The sequence below is a fragment of the Atheta coriaria genome, unplaced genomic scaffold (genome assembly GCF_025399875.1).
Source record: "Atheta coriaria isolate IRGN ID8LTWV9N9 unplaced genomic scaffold, Caltech_Dcor_3.1 hic_scaffold_31_pilon, whole genome shotgun sequence".
Taxonomy (NCBI): domain Eukaryota; kingdom Metazoa; phylum Arthropoda; class Insecta; order Coleoptera; family Staphylinidae; genus Dalotia; species Dalotia coriaria.
Genome location: NW_027045473.1, coordinates 33,590 through 50,792, shown reverse-complemented (window position 1 = coordinate 50,792; position 17,203 = coordinate 33,590). Strand labels below are relative to the sequence as shown.

Below are 17,203 nucleotides of genomic sequence, written 5' to 3'. Positions count from 1 at the left end.
TTATATCGAATTAATGTTAGAAAATATTGAGAGAGTTGTTATTTTAATCTCTTAGTGCATTGAATAACTTTCAACAAATTAAATCTCGAGCATAATCCAATATTGCAAAGTATTAAGTATAATGCAAATGCAATATTATTTATATATTTTTTGTCCTGCTTTACAATACAAAATTAAAAATTCCTTCGATATAAGAGAAAACTCAAAATTTGTGTTTGAATTGAATTTATGATGTTTTCAAAATATAGTAGCAGATCGTTAATATTTATTCCGGTTTTTATTACAAATACTTATTTTACACTAAACATAAAACTATTCAGCGTGGTGCTCCAAGTGATTCAATATTTTATCATATTTTTACTTGCACATTTATCTTATTCCAGTTGCGTTCTAAAAATACTATAACTTGCATAAATATGAAAGAAATGTATTGATAGATATATAATAGCTGACACGATGAAAATATAAAGTATGTCTTAAACCACTGGATTCTGAAAAAAGTGTAGTCAGCAAAAGGAATGCAAAAGTTTCTATTTAATATTGGGCTGAAAGTATGAAAGTATGAAAAATGAATAATGGGAATTGAATACTTAGCAAGAATACCAAATTTAATCAGACGTGTACAGAATGTTTAGAACAAAGAAATATTATGTAACAAGAATTACAGACAGCAACAGTCATGCAGAAAAGAAAGAAAAAAAACTCGAGATGAGAAATGTACTAACTTGTAAACGCAAGCACGAAAATGTTAAATATGTATGTCTTATTTTGTATATTTTTCTTATATTTATAAACCATTATAAATTTTCATTTATTAAGTTGAACCAAGTTTTTTTTAATGTTTTAATGTTTTGTAAAACCATCTTTGAAACTAAAATTGAGTAAAGAAATGAATGATGTTGAATCACAGATTAAAGTCGAACATTCAGCATTGTTTAATGCTAATTTTGCTTGAAATTGACTAATTATGTATCATAATAACAATTTGTTAAATGGAAATTACATTATGCAAAGTGCACATAAGCATCAAATGCATGTTAAGTTAGATGCCTTAGGCAAATTTATGCAAATAACCATCTGATTGAGACATGAAGGGTTGAGTAGGAAGACACAATATACATTCTAAAGTTTAATGAAAAAAGTTGCACGTTTCATGTCATACGACAAGTTCATTTTCTACGCATCTAGGAAATGCTAAAATACAATTTTACAATTTATTGTTTTTATGTAAGTTTGTCATTATTGATTGTGTGGCTATATGCAGCAAAAAGACAAATCAGAATATGCATATTAGATCCTTAACAATGTGACTCATAACACAACATGACCGTGTGAAATGGTGCCGTAAATGTTAACAACGACGTCGATAAAAACCTTATTTACTTGAAACACAGCTATGAACACAGTATAGCCGAGCTTATTTTATGATTAAAAAGCGGTCCTTTGAAGTATGCGATTAAAGTCAGATATAATTTAAATATATAAATTTATTTTTCATTTCACATTTCTTTTAAAGCTAGCGGTTTGTCTCGGCTTTGCACAGGGATAATGTGTTTAAAATTTAAAATCAGTACCGTGCCGAGTGTCACCATAATTATTGCACGCATAAATTATTTTCTAAATATGATTACATCATGCGTATAATAAATTTCCACACTTAATTTGAACCATTCAAGTAATATTTTGAAATACTATAAAGTTTCAAAAAGTACCGCGCACATCGGAAGAATTGGAAGAATATACGTGTAAATACTAGTAAAATGTTACTAATAAAAGTAACCAACTTTTCCTACTGCAAAGTAATGACAAAAAATATTATCATGATTGAACATGCTATTAGATTCAATATATATTGAAACTGTGGGGCTCTTTTATAAAATATTATTAACTTTTATAAATTAATGGTTTACTTGGGATGTAGAAAAAAATTTCAAATGCTTTTTGAGGACTGGTTAAAAACATTTCTGGGGCAAACCACTTTCCTACAAAGTGTAATTTATAGTTTGCAATTTGTTGTCAACTAGTGCGGCGCGCATTCATCCATTTAAATATAATTTGCTATGCTTGCGCTTTCAAAATCCACGCGGGTATACTAATTTTATAACATTTATATTCAAGTCGGGTGCTACAAGTTTTTCTCTTCTTTGTCACTACTTATTTTGTTGCTTTAAACAAAACAATTTTTAATTATCTTTAGAGTAAAACCAAGCATAAATTATTTTGACATATAAATAATTACGCAGTTTGTTATAATTTCTAATAAAAGAATTTATTTAATTTATATATCATGTGGTTAGATTAAAACCTAAACTGACTAGATAAAATAGTTACAATTTCCAACCAAAACGTTTAAAAAATTTATTATTGAATTTTTCAACATTTAAACCTAGCCATATTTACAATTTGTAGCACTTTATAGTCCGCAAAAATAATTTTCTCAAATGACTTGAAATGACACTTCTACCTCGCACTGAATCTACATTTTAAATATTTATGTTCTACTTTAATAAATTAACGGCAAATTCTGAAAAATACGAGTAGTGTTACAAAAACATATTTTTGAATTTAATAATTCAACAAAGTACGAAAGTCAACAAAGTTTCAAGCGTTCAAATTACATTGGCTGGAACGAGTCGCAGTTTACCCTCAATTTCCATTTCCACCACCCACTGCACTTTGCGAACATGCCTGACACGATAAGCGTTTGATTTATTTATCCGCATGGCATCGCAAATCTTCGCCAATTCCCAGCGCAACACCATCTAGATTTATGACTGTTTTACGATTTCAATTTAATTGACTATTAAATTGTGCCTGATCTCATTGCGATAATCAATGTAAATTTTTAATTTTTTTTATTGCAAAAACAAATCAAACATATAATAGACAAACAACGCAAATATATAATAGACCTTATAATAAACCTTATTAACACTCGTATCATAACAGGTTTGACATTGTTAAAGAAAAAGGGAGTATATTGCAAAATTAGGTTTGCTTTCGATGTCGGTGGTGTTACGGGCATGAATATGTAGATTTAGAAACATGATCTCTGTCTGGTATCACCAGTGAATTTTTCTTAGCAACTGGATAATATAAGGAGTCCTAACCTTAAAATCTCAAAACCATTTAAGCAATCTTTTTCTCGTTAACTGCAGTTTTAATCTCATTCATAGCTAAGTTCCGACAATAACAAATAAAATGGTTTAGAATTGAAATACAATGGTAGTGCGAGAGGGTGAATATAAGCTGAGTAAAGTTAAGTAAACACTTGTTGTACGCTATACCCTCACAATATCGCTGTAAAACGATATATTACAAAACCATTGCAAGTCAATGCAAGTATTTGAAAGTGTTGATCGTGTTAAAGTGATATTCCTTGGTCCACCAGCAGTGGGCAAAACCAGCATTGTTCAAGTAATTATTTATATGGCGCAAACTAAAATTTTGAATCCGATATAAACATTTCATGTTTTTAGCAATTCGTGTGGAATAGCTTCTGCGACGAATACCAGCCGACTGACCGTAGGCACACCTACTACCCAAGCGTGATCTCTAACGACCGTCTATACGAAATTAAAATCTCCGACTTACCAGTCATACCTTATTTCCCAGTCAATTCGTATTACGAGTGGACCGATTACCGTTTCTACGGCTTGCGTTCCGCTTCTGCCCATGTATTGGTCTTCGATCTCGCCAACCTAGAAACCTTCCAGTACGTGAAAACACTGCGCGAGCAAATCTGCGAGAGTCGTAACATGTCCAACGTGCCAATTCTGGTTATTGGTAACAAACTAGATCTTATATCCGGTGAAGATAGTGCTGCTTCAACAAGCGCCTCATCCAAGGCAATTACTGGTGGAGATGCAGAAAAGCGACGCGATATCGCCAATCTGGTACGCAAGCACTGGAAGTGTGGTTATATGGAATGTTCAGCAAAATACAATTGGAAATTAGTGGCGGCCTTTCGGGAACTTATGGGCATGGTAGATAGCATTGACGTGCGTGAGCAAAGTCCCATGCTCGACAATCTGCAGGATGCGCTCGATCGCAACAAGTGCGCAATCCTTTGAAATTCGGCCAGTGCGCATCATCTGCGCCATGATCCCCTCACTAAGGACGAGAAAGATATGCTTAATTTCATTGAAAAGTTACGATATTATCCTCAAATTTAATTATTGTTAAAGAATGATCAGTATTATTTTGAAAAGTAGTTTTTTATTTTTATTAGAATTTATACTATCCTCTATAGGTACACGTAGAAGTCTTAATTTCTGTTAAATTAATTGTAATAAATTTAATTATTTACAACTTTTATAAAAACAAGAACTTCAGAAAGTCTTTACTTGTAAAAACTGTTCAAGATTTATTGTGGCCAAATACTTGTACACGAAAAACCAACAAAAATTGAGTGTAAATTAGTTGTAGACTTACTACTGGATAATTGTTGCATAGTAAAAAACTAAGGGTTGTGATTTTCTAAAAACGATGACGAACCACAGTTTTAGGTAACATCCCTTAATGAATCCTAGATGTACAATAAAAACGAAAACCCCCTCGAAATATGTAATTAAGCCAAATTAGAATCTAAATTACATAAGAAAATAACTAAGATGTAAGAAAATGTTATTGTAAGCTCATTTAATGCAGCTCAAATATTTTGTGTATACAATCAGCAGTAGCGGGTATTTGTTAATTGTGTACATAATTGTTGGTTTGGTATTAATGACTAATCATCTGCGTCGCACAATTTTAAACTGGTTGTCATTGCAATCATTATTGTAAACTATCATGATTGTACTTAAAATATTCAACAAATAAAAAAGTATTAATAAATTCATTGGTACTTATTTTGTATCTTTAGTTATGCGAAATAAATTGTTTTCAGAAAAATTATGAAAACGATTGATCACCCACCACTTTACTACTATATCTAATTGAAAGTATTTTATAGATATCTGCACTTACACATACTCGTAGTAAGAAAGTAAATTAAAAAAATAAATTACAATTTTGTATAATATTATCTTGCTTCCTTTAAGTAAAAATTTTTGTTAAGCTGCCTGTAATAGCAAAATTATTGTTCACGTTATCACTTCTACCGGCACTCCCGGAGTGCAAGCCATTGTTTTCTATTTTATTTTTTAGTGTGTCTTATGTATTGGAGGAATATTAAACTATTGAATCCGGATATTTAGTTTTGGTCATTGAGAATTTTGTATTTGGAGCTTTATTTAATGTAATGTAATTATTTTGAAATTATTTAGAAATGTTTTTGTCTTGTGAGTTTATTCGTCTTGGTTTGTTATTGCTTGATTTTGGATTTGTTTTTGTTATATCATGTTGTTTTCTATGGTTTTGTAATTTTGTTGTGTGCTATTTTTGTGTTATTGTTGTTTTTGAGTTTGTGTAATATTTTGTTAATTTCTCTTTTCGGTTTTGAATCGTGTTTCTCTCTGCGTGCAGTTGGAAGATGTAATATTGTTTTTTTTTCTGTTTCGGCTACACCGGCTGACGCTTATTGTTTCTATTTTGAATTAGAGTTCTGCATTACAGTTGTAATTGGGGCCCTTGTTTAATAGATTGTTTTGTGTCGCAGTGAATTTGGTTTTTCTTAGATTTGTGAATTTGTTGTCGATTTTTAGTTGACCATTTTGTGGTTATTCTCGTTATACTCGTACGCTTTCTAGTTTTCGTTCTCTAATTTTTTTTGTCTTCCCAGTCTTTTGGGTTAAGACTTCTTTCTGATCCCTTCCCTCCTGGATGATTTTGGTCTTCTGTTATTTTTGATTTCTGTGGGGATGTTAGAGTATATCTGGTTTGACGTCTGGTTTGATATTTCTAGTACCTGGAGTTGTTGTTTAATTGCCACGTTTCACTTTCGCACAGAACATTACTTTTCAGCATTGAGTTGAACCGCATGTTTCTTCTCTATAAATTCGAGTCCAGAGTATAGAGTTAGGCTACCTATTATTTTCTTTTGCGGTTTAATGCGGTGTTCTATTTCAACGTATGTTCTGTTGTTTGTTTTTCTGTGCCAAGATACGTATATTCCTGACAAGGCATAATTGTAGTATGGTTGTCTTCCAGTAGATCTATTTGGTTATCTTTCCCGACATAAATGTAGTAGTTATGTGATGTGTCATCAACTATCGTCACAATTACTACAAGCGCTAATTGATCGTTCAGTCATGAAGGTTTGTAACCAAGAGACGAAGAAATTACTGGGAATCAACTGAAGTCCTGAAGGGCACATTTTCACATTCAAATATAAGTTAAATTTGTTTCAGAAGATAACTAAGCGAACCATTCTATCAGAAGCATCCAAAATTTTTGATCCATTGGGATGGTTGGCAACAATTATAATCAATGCCAAGTTAAACAGTTAACCGCTTTGGATTGATGACCAATCTTGGGATAAACCTATTCCAAAGAAGCAAGAAGAAGAATGGCTGCAAATACTAATATAAATTACCACTTATTTCGAATATTCAACTTAACCGATGGACACATTTCAAAAAGAGCATCCAGCTACATGGTTTCTGTGACGTCTCCAAACGAGTATATGGAGCCGTTGTATATTGCGTAACGCGAGATGATAGAGGAATATACACCACGTTATTACAGGCAAAATCCCCAATTGCGCTTAGCAAGATGAAGCTAACATTGCTGAAATTGGAACGCCTGGACAGATTCTATGATCACCCTATCATCGATAAAAGGAGAGTCTCATTAAAGGAAAACGTTTGTTGGCAACCGAGTTGCAGAAATTCAAAGCAACGTACGGAAACAATTCAGGAGATACGTACCAACAAAGGAAAACCCAGCGGATTTAATATTCAGGGGCATTAGCCACGAGAAAATTGTTCAGAACAATTTTTGGTGGAATGGCCCCACACGCTTCACATGGGATAGCAGCAAATGGCCACTTCCGCCTCATTATGACGCAACAAGTATCGAAAGACAAATGGTTTATGTTGCAAGTAAACGAACTTGATTTGACATACTCGTAATCAACAAGTTTTATCGCTTACGAAAATGTTACGAGTTCTATTGTATAGAACTTTAGCTATTAAGGCTATACATATACTCGTAGAAGTCGTCAGTGACATGACAACGAATACATTTTTTAGCCGCAATTCGTCGTTTCATTGCACGACGAGGAAAATTTAAACAAATTTTTAGTGATAATCATATGACATTTTTTAGGGCAAGCAAATTATTTGGAAAAGAAATTCAACAAATTGAGATATCGAAAGAAATTCAACAAGAAGCAATACACAGACATTTTACTCCGCCTGCTCCCCCAAATGTCAAAGTAATATGGTAAGCTGCTGGTGAAATCCATGAAACATCACATAAAAAAACAATTAGGAAATAGTTCATGCTCCTATGAAAAAATGATAATGTTAATGTGCCAGATTGAAAGCGGCTTCAATTCAAGACCGCTTTCAACTAACGTTGCAAACTAAGAATAATGCAAAATTGAGACGCGCAATTACAAACTTAATTCTATTAAAAAATTTTAATTTAATAAGAGTAACATTTTTTTCTCGAATACTTTGAGATAAATCAGATAGAATTAAATAGATGTATGTGCCTTGGAAATCACCAGTTCAAATGCCAAATTCCCATACTAATCTGGATGCAAAAAAAAATTGTTTGATCGAACCTATATTCGAAAGCTCTCTCTATGCAAACGCATCAGATGAATCGAATTATTTGGAAAGCATTGCTTTCACCAAATACTTGGATGTTTGCCATAAACGTCAACACTTCACTTGCAACAATTTGCGAAGGAAAAATATCCAACATATTACTATCTTGAGCAGGAATAATTAAGATTTGCAAACGGCAAAGCAACAAACAATAAATACATTTTGATACCTATAAATCAATGTAGTCTATCTGTGATGGATAGATTCCACCTGCCATTGTCAAACACCAGCTTCATACTGATCCCTACAGATGACAGTATTTTCATGATGGTGAGGTTCATCATACTTAAATCCGAATCATTTTAACAATTATGAAACGAGCAAGCCGAACTAAATTAAAATGAACCAACATTGAAAATCGTTCATCATCATCTTTCAGTCGCCATTTAGATAGCAATCCTTACTGGGGTAGCCATCCTTGGAGTGATCCTATTCCTAAAACGGAATCCAAGAACGACAATGTCTCAACAGCTTCAAGCGAATTCAAAATGTTTCCAAATGAACTTATATTCTTCTTTTATATTTATTACTAGCAATTATTCAGCCAACTCCAACGACGTTGTGCTGCATTAATGATCGTGCAAGTTGTTGACTCTATAATCTCCACCTCACCTCCAGAGCATACGAACTTTGGAGTTTTTGGTGACAGTCCGTCGCCCTTACTGACGACTACGCACACAACAACAATATTATTACATTAAATTTAAAAGCGCACCAAAAAATTTAAAGGCAGGTAAAAATTTGTTTTCAAATCACAAAAATAAATTTAAAAAATCGCTTTAGTGATAGAATCCAATTTAGGGCTTCACACGATACCGAGACTTTTCTCGTATCGTCTCGTTCTCGTCTCGGAAAAGCGAGACAATACCGAGACGAGACGTGTTTCAACAATTTCTCGGCGATTCCGAGACCACAGTCCGAGTCTCGTTTTTGGTCTCGTTAATTTTTTTTTTATGAAGTTGTTATTAGAAAAATGAGAAAAGGTCTAATATATGAAATCCAATATATGACCATCTGTGAAATATTTCTTTTGTATATTCAAAAGAACAAGTCAGTAACCGAATATCATGACCTTTTTGACTTTTGAAAGTTTTAGGAAAATTTTGTCTTTTTACACATCCGGAGACACATTTTTGTGTTTTCTGTACTTTTGAAGCAAAGATATTGTATACATCTGGGTAAGTTAGAATTGTAGACCTGCGCCGCTCACTTTCAACACAAATCAACACGATTATTGTACCCTAGTATACATTAACGTTTAAAAACTTGAAACATTAAAAAACATATTTTCAATTAAAAATGATATAGGTAATCAGAAATTAATATTTTAAACTATGTGTGTATTTTAGGACTTACTTTACAATAAAAGCAATTAGCAATTAAATGACTAATTAAATTGCTGTTTGGGTTTCTAGTCAATGTGAACAGGAACTGAACTTTCCATTACACACATTCCATGGTGATGTACAAGTCAAATAAATTCATGTTGTCCTGCCTCTGGGATTTTGTTATGAGTATTTCTTGAAGACTACACAATATATATGTCAAGTGATAAAATAGAATTGGCGTATTAGAAAGGATGACTAGTGGAATGATGGTTTCTTATAACTAAAACAATTGACATTGACAATTGACGGGTGCTGAAGCAGCAGTCATTGTGCTTAAAGTAAAAAACCACTACGTAAGCTTCTACTGATCGTAAGTATATTCAGTATTATTTTATTGTCAGTTTCAATTATATGTATAATATTCACACCGAATAGTTATCATTACGATTGCGTTTTAGGGCCGTCGAGAGCCAGCGCGCGCCTTTGGGGAGAAACCGCGGGGCACGGAGAAAATCTGTGGGCCCCGGGAATCGTTAACTTTTTACTATTTTTATTGTGTCTGCTATTTAAGAGCGATCAGCGGGGCCCTCTTATCTGCCCCGTTACGTTTTAAAATTTTTGCCTGGCTGCACAAATCATCAATCACTAACTTGTTGAGGGATGGTCATCCGAATTAAGAACTTGTTTTAATATTACAAGAGTCGAATACAGGTGACCTCACGTTAAGAAGTTTTTTGAGCGAATTTAACAAAATGGGCAAAATAGATGGCAAACTATTTTGCAAACTATTGACTATTTATTAAAAATATCTTTTTTTATTTTTACGGAGTTTTCTAACGAATTGTATATCATATACGTTGTCAAATATCTCCTTCCGCTTTTTGCTCTTTATTCAATGCTTTATCAAAAGTGTTACAGTTATCGGATTTAGTTCAAATATGCGCCGTTTTGTTCGATAATCTGTTTCTATCTAGACGGCAACTTCATAATACCTCTCTCGTAGAAGCCCCCCTCATTATTTGCGAAGAACTCGGACAGCCACTTTTCACAAGCCTCTTTTGAGTTCAACTTTACACAATCAAGGGCATTCGCCATGGACAGGAACAGGTGGTAATCACTTGGCGCTAAAAATTTTAAATTCTTAAAAATAACATTAAACCAAAAATTTATTCTTCTCTAACTTATGTTGAAAAATCTTCCAAAACCATTGCTAAATTCCTAAGAACAGTAGATCCGACCGTATCATACAAAACAAACAATTCCATAGGTAAACTAATTAAAAATTGTAAAGACAAAGTAGATCCCAAAACAGATTCTGGTGAATATTTATTATCATGTGGTGATTGTCCTAAAGTATACGTCGGTCAAACAGGGAGGTCCTTTAACAGTTTTAAAATCAAGTTAAATCCATCAACATATGCAGAACATTTATTAAAACATAATCATAATTTCGATCCAAATTTCAAAATTATACATAGGTGTAATCAAAGTACAAAATTAAAATTATTAGGATCTTTGGAAATAAGCACCTATTGCAAAAAAGGATTATTGTTAAATGATCAGGTAGAAGATACACCTTTTAAACTAGTTCCTCCATCATTTTTTAAAAATGTTTTCTCTATAAATAATCTGCCTGATCATGCCTCAGTGTGGCAAAATATGTCGCAGAATGTTTAAAGTTTTTGTGAAACCCTTAAGGTTTATCACTTCTTTCTACGATAGTAATGGAGTTTCATCATGTAAGTAAGTGCCTCAACTAAAACTTTATTCTTAAAAATAAAGTTGGAAATGTAAAATGTGGTATGTATATATTCGTATATCATAAGATTGATGCAAATTCAAAATTCAAACTTAATTTTTCCTAAAAACTTCTGAATGTCTTCACTATCAATTTGCCTAGTATTTACATTAAAATAGAAATAATAAAATATTATTAAATATTTTATAAAAGATACGCCAATAGTGCTTATAGCAGTGTTGTTGGGTCTGTTGGATGTTTTAAAATGATTTCATTTTGCCTTTCTCCGTCATTATTATATTTGAACAATTATATTTATATTATAAAATATTTACTACTTTCAGTGTTAAATACGTAATCCATTTTTTGTATAGGTTAAAAATTATATTATTAAAATTTATACGTGATTTTTTGTGGATTTACATATTAATATTTACCATATTAATACCTATATTTATCGGCATGGGATTCTACTAAAATTTATTATTGGTTTTAAAATCAAACTTTCATACTATTCTCTCTGTATTTTAAACATTATTTGTTTTAGATTGTCGAATTTTAAATATTGAGATGCCTAAGCCAAAGTTAACAAATTAAGTAGTCAAATTGAACGCTATTTCCTCACAAGTGATCGTTGTTAAACGATACTTTATTAAAACCGTTGCAAATCAACGCGAGTGTTTGTCAAACCTGATGTGGATAACTATAGGCGGAAGTTGCGCGCAAAAGAGCACACAGTGTGGATTGAAGAGTACATACATAAATTAGATAAGTAGCAATAGATGCGCTCACATATTTTTCGAGCAAAGTGCTGTTTTGTTGGTGCACTTAACGCACCTCGGTGCGCTATGGCAGTTCTCGGTACCATTGCCGAATTACTGGCACCTTCGACACATGGTCACTATTGATGGGCAGCTGTACGCTTCGTAGCGTATGTCCGCGCCGATGATATTGTTGATTTTCTTGATGTCGTTGAGGTTAGATGCGGTCGTAAGTTTTAAAAGATATGATTTGCGGGGTGCCGCTGTTTGTAGAATTTTCCTAATTCCTCCTTCTCGAGGAATGGAACCGTTTTAATTAAGATCGATTTACGATCTGTTTTTCCGATGCGTGTAGTATTCGAGGTTGTTCAATCCCTCGAATAGTTCTGGCAGTTTGTTATAGTCTTGCTCGTCGTTGTCCGAATCGCAAATTGAACGATATTTATTATGACACTTTCCCGAGCGCATACCGGACCCCCGATGTACTATGCGGACATAGTTCTATTTAAACCTAAATTTAACATTTAATTTAAACATGTCTACAAGCAACTGTTAAAAATATACTTTTGCAATATTGTTTAAAATGTATTTAGTATAGCATATTGTTGTAAATATATCAAGTTTATTTCCAGGATGTAGTAAGATGGGCAAGAAATAGACGGAGACTATGGAACGACCACGTTGGAAGAATGGCCGACAACAGACTAGCAAAAATCGTAACAGTAACACTACCACCCGGAAAGAGAGGAGAAGATTAGGCCGACCAAACAAAAGATGGCGAGATAGTTGGACATCATTATCCCAGGAAAAAAGCCAGTAGAATACAAGCTCAAGCTTAAATTAAGAAGAAGAGAAGAAGAATCCGGATAGAAGGGATCCCATTACTAATCCTCTATCTGTGGCGTATATTTTATTGTTAAATGTGCAGCAGTTTTGTTTTAGAATTTGCGTTAGTGCTTCTACGTAGTATTTAATGTGTGTTGTTTCTAATATTACACGTGTCAATTTTTGTTTTTATTATATACATTTTTTCTATTGTTGGTATGATTTTGTTTAAGAGTATGGCTTATGGCGTACTTGTGAAGTTAATTAGGGGTATTGGTGTATTTGTTTTGTTTATTTTTAGGAAAGCTATTAGTTTTGGTCATTGAGAATTTTGTATTTGTATTTGGAGCTTTATTTAATGTAATGAAATTATTTTGAAATTATTTAGAAATGTTTTTGTCTTGTGAGAATATTCGTCTTGGTTTATTATTGCTTGATTTTGGATTTGTTTTTGTTATATCTTTTTGTTTTGTATGGTTTTGTAACTTTGTTGTGTGCTATTTTTGTGTTATTGTTGGTTTTGAGTTTGAGTAATATTTTGTTAATTTCTCTTCTCGGTTTTGAATCGTGTTTCTCTCTGCGTGCGGTTGGAAGATGTAATATTGATTATTTCTTTTTCGGCGTCTTTTATTATTGTTTCTATTTTGAATTGGAGTTCTGCATTGCAGTTGTAATTGGGGCCCTTGCTTAATAGATTGCTTTGTGCCTCAGTGAATTTGGATGTTGTTAGATTTGTGAATTTTTGTTAATTTTTAGTTGACCATTTTGGGGTTATTCTTTATGTCATTATCATCATCATGATCCAGTTCTTATAGCGTTATACTCGTACGCTTTCTAACAACTGAAATCATTCTAACAACTGAAAATACAATGGTTGTACGAGAGTATTTGTCAAACCAGTTGGTGTGCTGACGAAATAGCAATCCACGTCAGGTTTGACAAATACTTGCATTGACTTGCAATGGTTTAGTAATGTATCGTTTTTCATAACAATTTTGGGAAAATATATTGTGCAGTAAGTGTTTACTTTACTTAGCATTCTCACAACTATGCAACGAGCAAGCGGAACTTAATTCGAACGAACCGAAATTGAAAATCGTTCATCATCACCATACATTTGCCTTTTGGATAGCAATCCTTACCCCCATCCTTGGAGTGGTCCTATTCCTAAATCGGAAACCAAGTACGACAATGTCTCAACAGTCCAGACCATACAAAGTGCCTTGTGACAGACCGTCGCCTTTACAAGCGGTTACGCACCAGCAACAATATTATGACATTAAATTTAAAGGGGCACTATAAAAATTATAGGCAGGTATACATTGGTTTTCAATCCGCAAAAATAAATTTAAAAATAACCTTGGTGACAGAATCCGATTAATTGCATTTGATGATACAATAGAAGGCCTTAGGTGATTACTTAAATTTGCCATAAATACATCCGTTGCATGTAAGCGCTGCAGCAAAAAGATGTTTTAAAATATTGTTTTGAGCTTTTATTGTACTCGTATTGCGCTAACGTGATTCTGATAATTAAATAGCATCACGTGTATATTTGAGTATCTCATAAGGCTTTAATTACAGAAGTAGTATTTCATATATTGATCCTTGTCCTTTGCACAACAAATATCTGACATATGAATTTATGCCGGTAAAAGGTGTTTGACACAAACGATGCATTGTTTGCAAACTACGCATTTTGTTACACTACTAAAAATTACCGTGCCAAAACATGAATATAACAAATATAATTTACATAAATATTATACTTTTAACATCGAACCAAGTATGAAGTTGATAGAAATAGTAAGAACTTAAATTCATATAAATTTCATCTACCAGATGAAATGCCTCCAAATAATAAATTTTTAAACATCCGTTTATATTATATGCACTCTTCATATTATTTTTCCAACCCCGCGGTCTTAGCTACAAAGTTATTACTTTTTAAATTCTTAGGTGCTCTGCATGCCTTTTAGAGTTATTCCTAATTTTATTCTTTACATGAGAGAATAATTTTCTTAGTTTTGTAGCGAATTTCTGTTTGAGTTTTTAGTAAATATTAACAGGAATTTAACACACAACAACATTAAAATTAGATCGATGAAGTAACTACCCATTCAAATATTATGCGGGTAAAAGAAATACTTTATATTTAATAAAGTTTTATGCACTGACTTTTATGATTATTATTTTTAGATTTATTTAGCGTGTTGTTTTGCAAATTTCATTTTAGTTAGACGTATTTGACCTAAATGGCATTTTCGAGTATTGAGAATGAACTAAGTCACATTTTTTGCAGGGTTACTAGAATTTATTGTACTTTCCATTACACACACTCCATGGTGAAGTACAAGTCAAATAAATTCATATTGTCCTGCCTCTGGGATTTGGTTGCTTGTGAAACCAGCAACAAGTTTTTGTTAAAAGTATTTCTTGAAGACTACTCTTATACACTATGGGGGAAGGTTGGCCAAGTCGTACCTCTAAAATACAATTGGCTCTAAATTGAAAGTTTTGCAACATAATGTCAGTTTTTCGACATATTTACCTGCTTTAGTTAATATAGCTTTAATTCATATGAGAATAATTAATCAGAAATGTTTATATTTTTGTAAAACATCAATTTTAAAAATGTGTAAACGGTACGACTTAACAAACCGGTCTGTTAAGTCGTACCATCGATACCCTAAGTCGTAGGTACCTATGCCAAAGTAATATCAAAATGAGAATATATATTAGTTTAATAATAATGTATTTATTTGCAAGGAATTTTTTACTCGTTTGGACACCCCAACACATTTGTCATTCATCCAAATTTTGCATTTGAGGCACTGAATCATACTATCTTCCCTATTCTCATCACGCTAGTAAAGTATCTTTGGCGCGCAACCGTAGCGCCGCCTCGTGGCGCAGCTGAAACCTTTAGTCCCATATGTTATATAGGTACGACTAAAAAAGCGCAAACAGGTACGACTTAAGAAACATGTGCTTCCTGTTCAAAACAACTTTAAACAATATATCAGAAGGAATATTTAACAAAATCCATGTAGAAAACAATAGATGGATAGATGTAGAACCAATATTTAACATGCAACACATATTTAGTGGCGTTTTACTGACCACCAATGCTTTCAAGCTCCACGAGAAATTGGATGAGCACGAGGAGCAAAACTATTTTTGCGCATAACTTCTCAATTCTGATTCGGCGGGAACTGATTAAAGAATATGTTTCTAGTATGATTTCATGCTGTCCGAATACAGCATTTTAAGTTGCATAAAGTGCCTTCAAGTTAGAGAAAAGATCGAGGTACGACTTACGTGACGGTACGACTTAAGCAACCTTCTCCTATATATGTGAAGTGATAAAATAGAATTGGCGTATTAGAAAGGATGACTAGTGGAATGATGGTTTCTTGTAATTAAAACAATTGACATTGACAATTGACGGGTGCTGAAACAGCAGTCATTGTACGAGTACTTAAAGTAAAAAAAACACTACGTAAGCTTCTACTGATCGTGAGTATATTCAGTATTATTTTATTGTCAGTTTCAATTATATGTATAATATTCACACCGAATAGTTATCATTACGATTGCGTTTTAGGGCCATCGAGAGCCAGCGCGCGCCTCGGGGAGAAACCGCGGGCCCCGGAGAAAATCCGCGGGCCCCGGGAATCGTTAACTTTTGCTATTTTTATTGTGTTTGCAATTTAAGAGCGATCAGCGGGGCCCTCTTATCTGCCCCGTTACGTTTTAAAGCTTTAGCCTGGCTGCACAAATCATCAATCACTAACTTGTTGAGGGATGGTCATCCGAATTGAGAACTTGTTTTAATATTACAAGAGTCGAATACAGGTGACCTCACGTCAAGAAGTTTATTGAGCGAATTTAACAAAATGGGTAAAAATAGATGGCAAACTATTTTGCGAACTATTGACTATTTATTAAATAAAAATATCTTTTATTTATTTTTACGGAGTTTCTAACGAATTGTATATCATAATATAAGAAAATTTCAAATTCTTAAAAATAACATTAAACCAAAAATTTATTCTTCTCTAACTTATGTTGAAAAATCTTCCAAAACCATTGTTAAATTCCTAAGAACAGTAGATCCGACCGTATCATACAAAACAAGCAATTTCATAGGTAAACTAATTAAAAATTGTAAAGACAAAGTAGATCCCATAACAGATTCTGGTGTATATTTATTATCATGTGGTGATTGCCCTAAAGTATACGTTGGTCAAACAGGGAGGTCCTTTAACAGTATTAAAATCAAGTTAAATCCATCAACATATGCAGAACATTTATTAAAACATAATCATAATTTCGATCCAAGTTTCAAAATTATACATAGGTGTAATCAAAGTACAAAATTAAAATTATTAGAATCTTTAGAAATAAGCACCTATTGCAAAAAAGGATTATTGTTAAATGATCAGGTAGGAGATACACCTTTTACACTAGTTCCTCCACCACTTTTTAAAAATGTTTTCTCTATAAATAGTTTAATTTCGCACTTTTTATTTTAATATTCATCTACCTGATCACAGTGTGGGAAAATATGTCGCAGAATGTTGAAAGTTTTTGTGAAACCCTTAAGGTTTATCATTTCTTTCTACGATAGTAATGGAGTTTCATCATGTAAGTAAGTGCCTCAACAATTCAATATTCTTAAAAATAAAGTTGGAAATGCAAAATGTGGTATGTATACATATATATCATAAGATTGATGCAAATTCAAAATTCAAACTTAATTTTTCCTAAAAACTTCTGAATGTCTTCACTATCGATTTGCCTAGTATTTTCATTAACATAGAAATAGTA

The 17,203-nt window shown here is 32.8% G+C and overlaps 1 protein-coding gene across 1 annotated transcript; it reads left to right on the top strand.

The window, feature by feature from the left end:
- Nucleotides 1-3,336: 3,336 nt before the first annotated feature.
- LOC135802524 (ras-like protein family member 10B) lies at nucleotides 3,337-4,136 on the top strand. Its single transcript, XM_065316119.1, has 2 exons — nucleotides 3,337-3,417; nucleotides 3,480-4,136. Exons 1-2 carry the CDS (start codon nucleotides 3,337-3,339, stop codon nucleotides 4,071-4,073), a joined length of 675 nt encoding a protein of 224 aa, XP_065172191.1. The 3' UTR covers nucleotides 4,074-4,136.
- The last annotated feature ends 13,067 nt before the right edge of the window (nucleotides 4,137-17,203 follow it).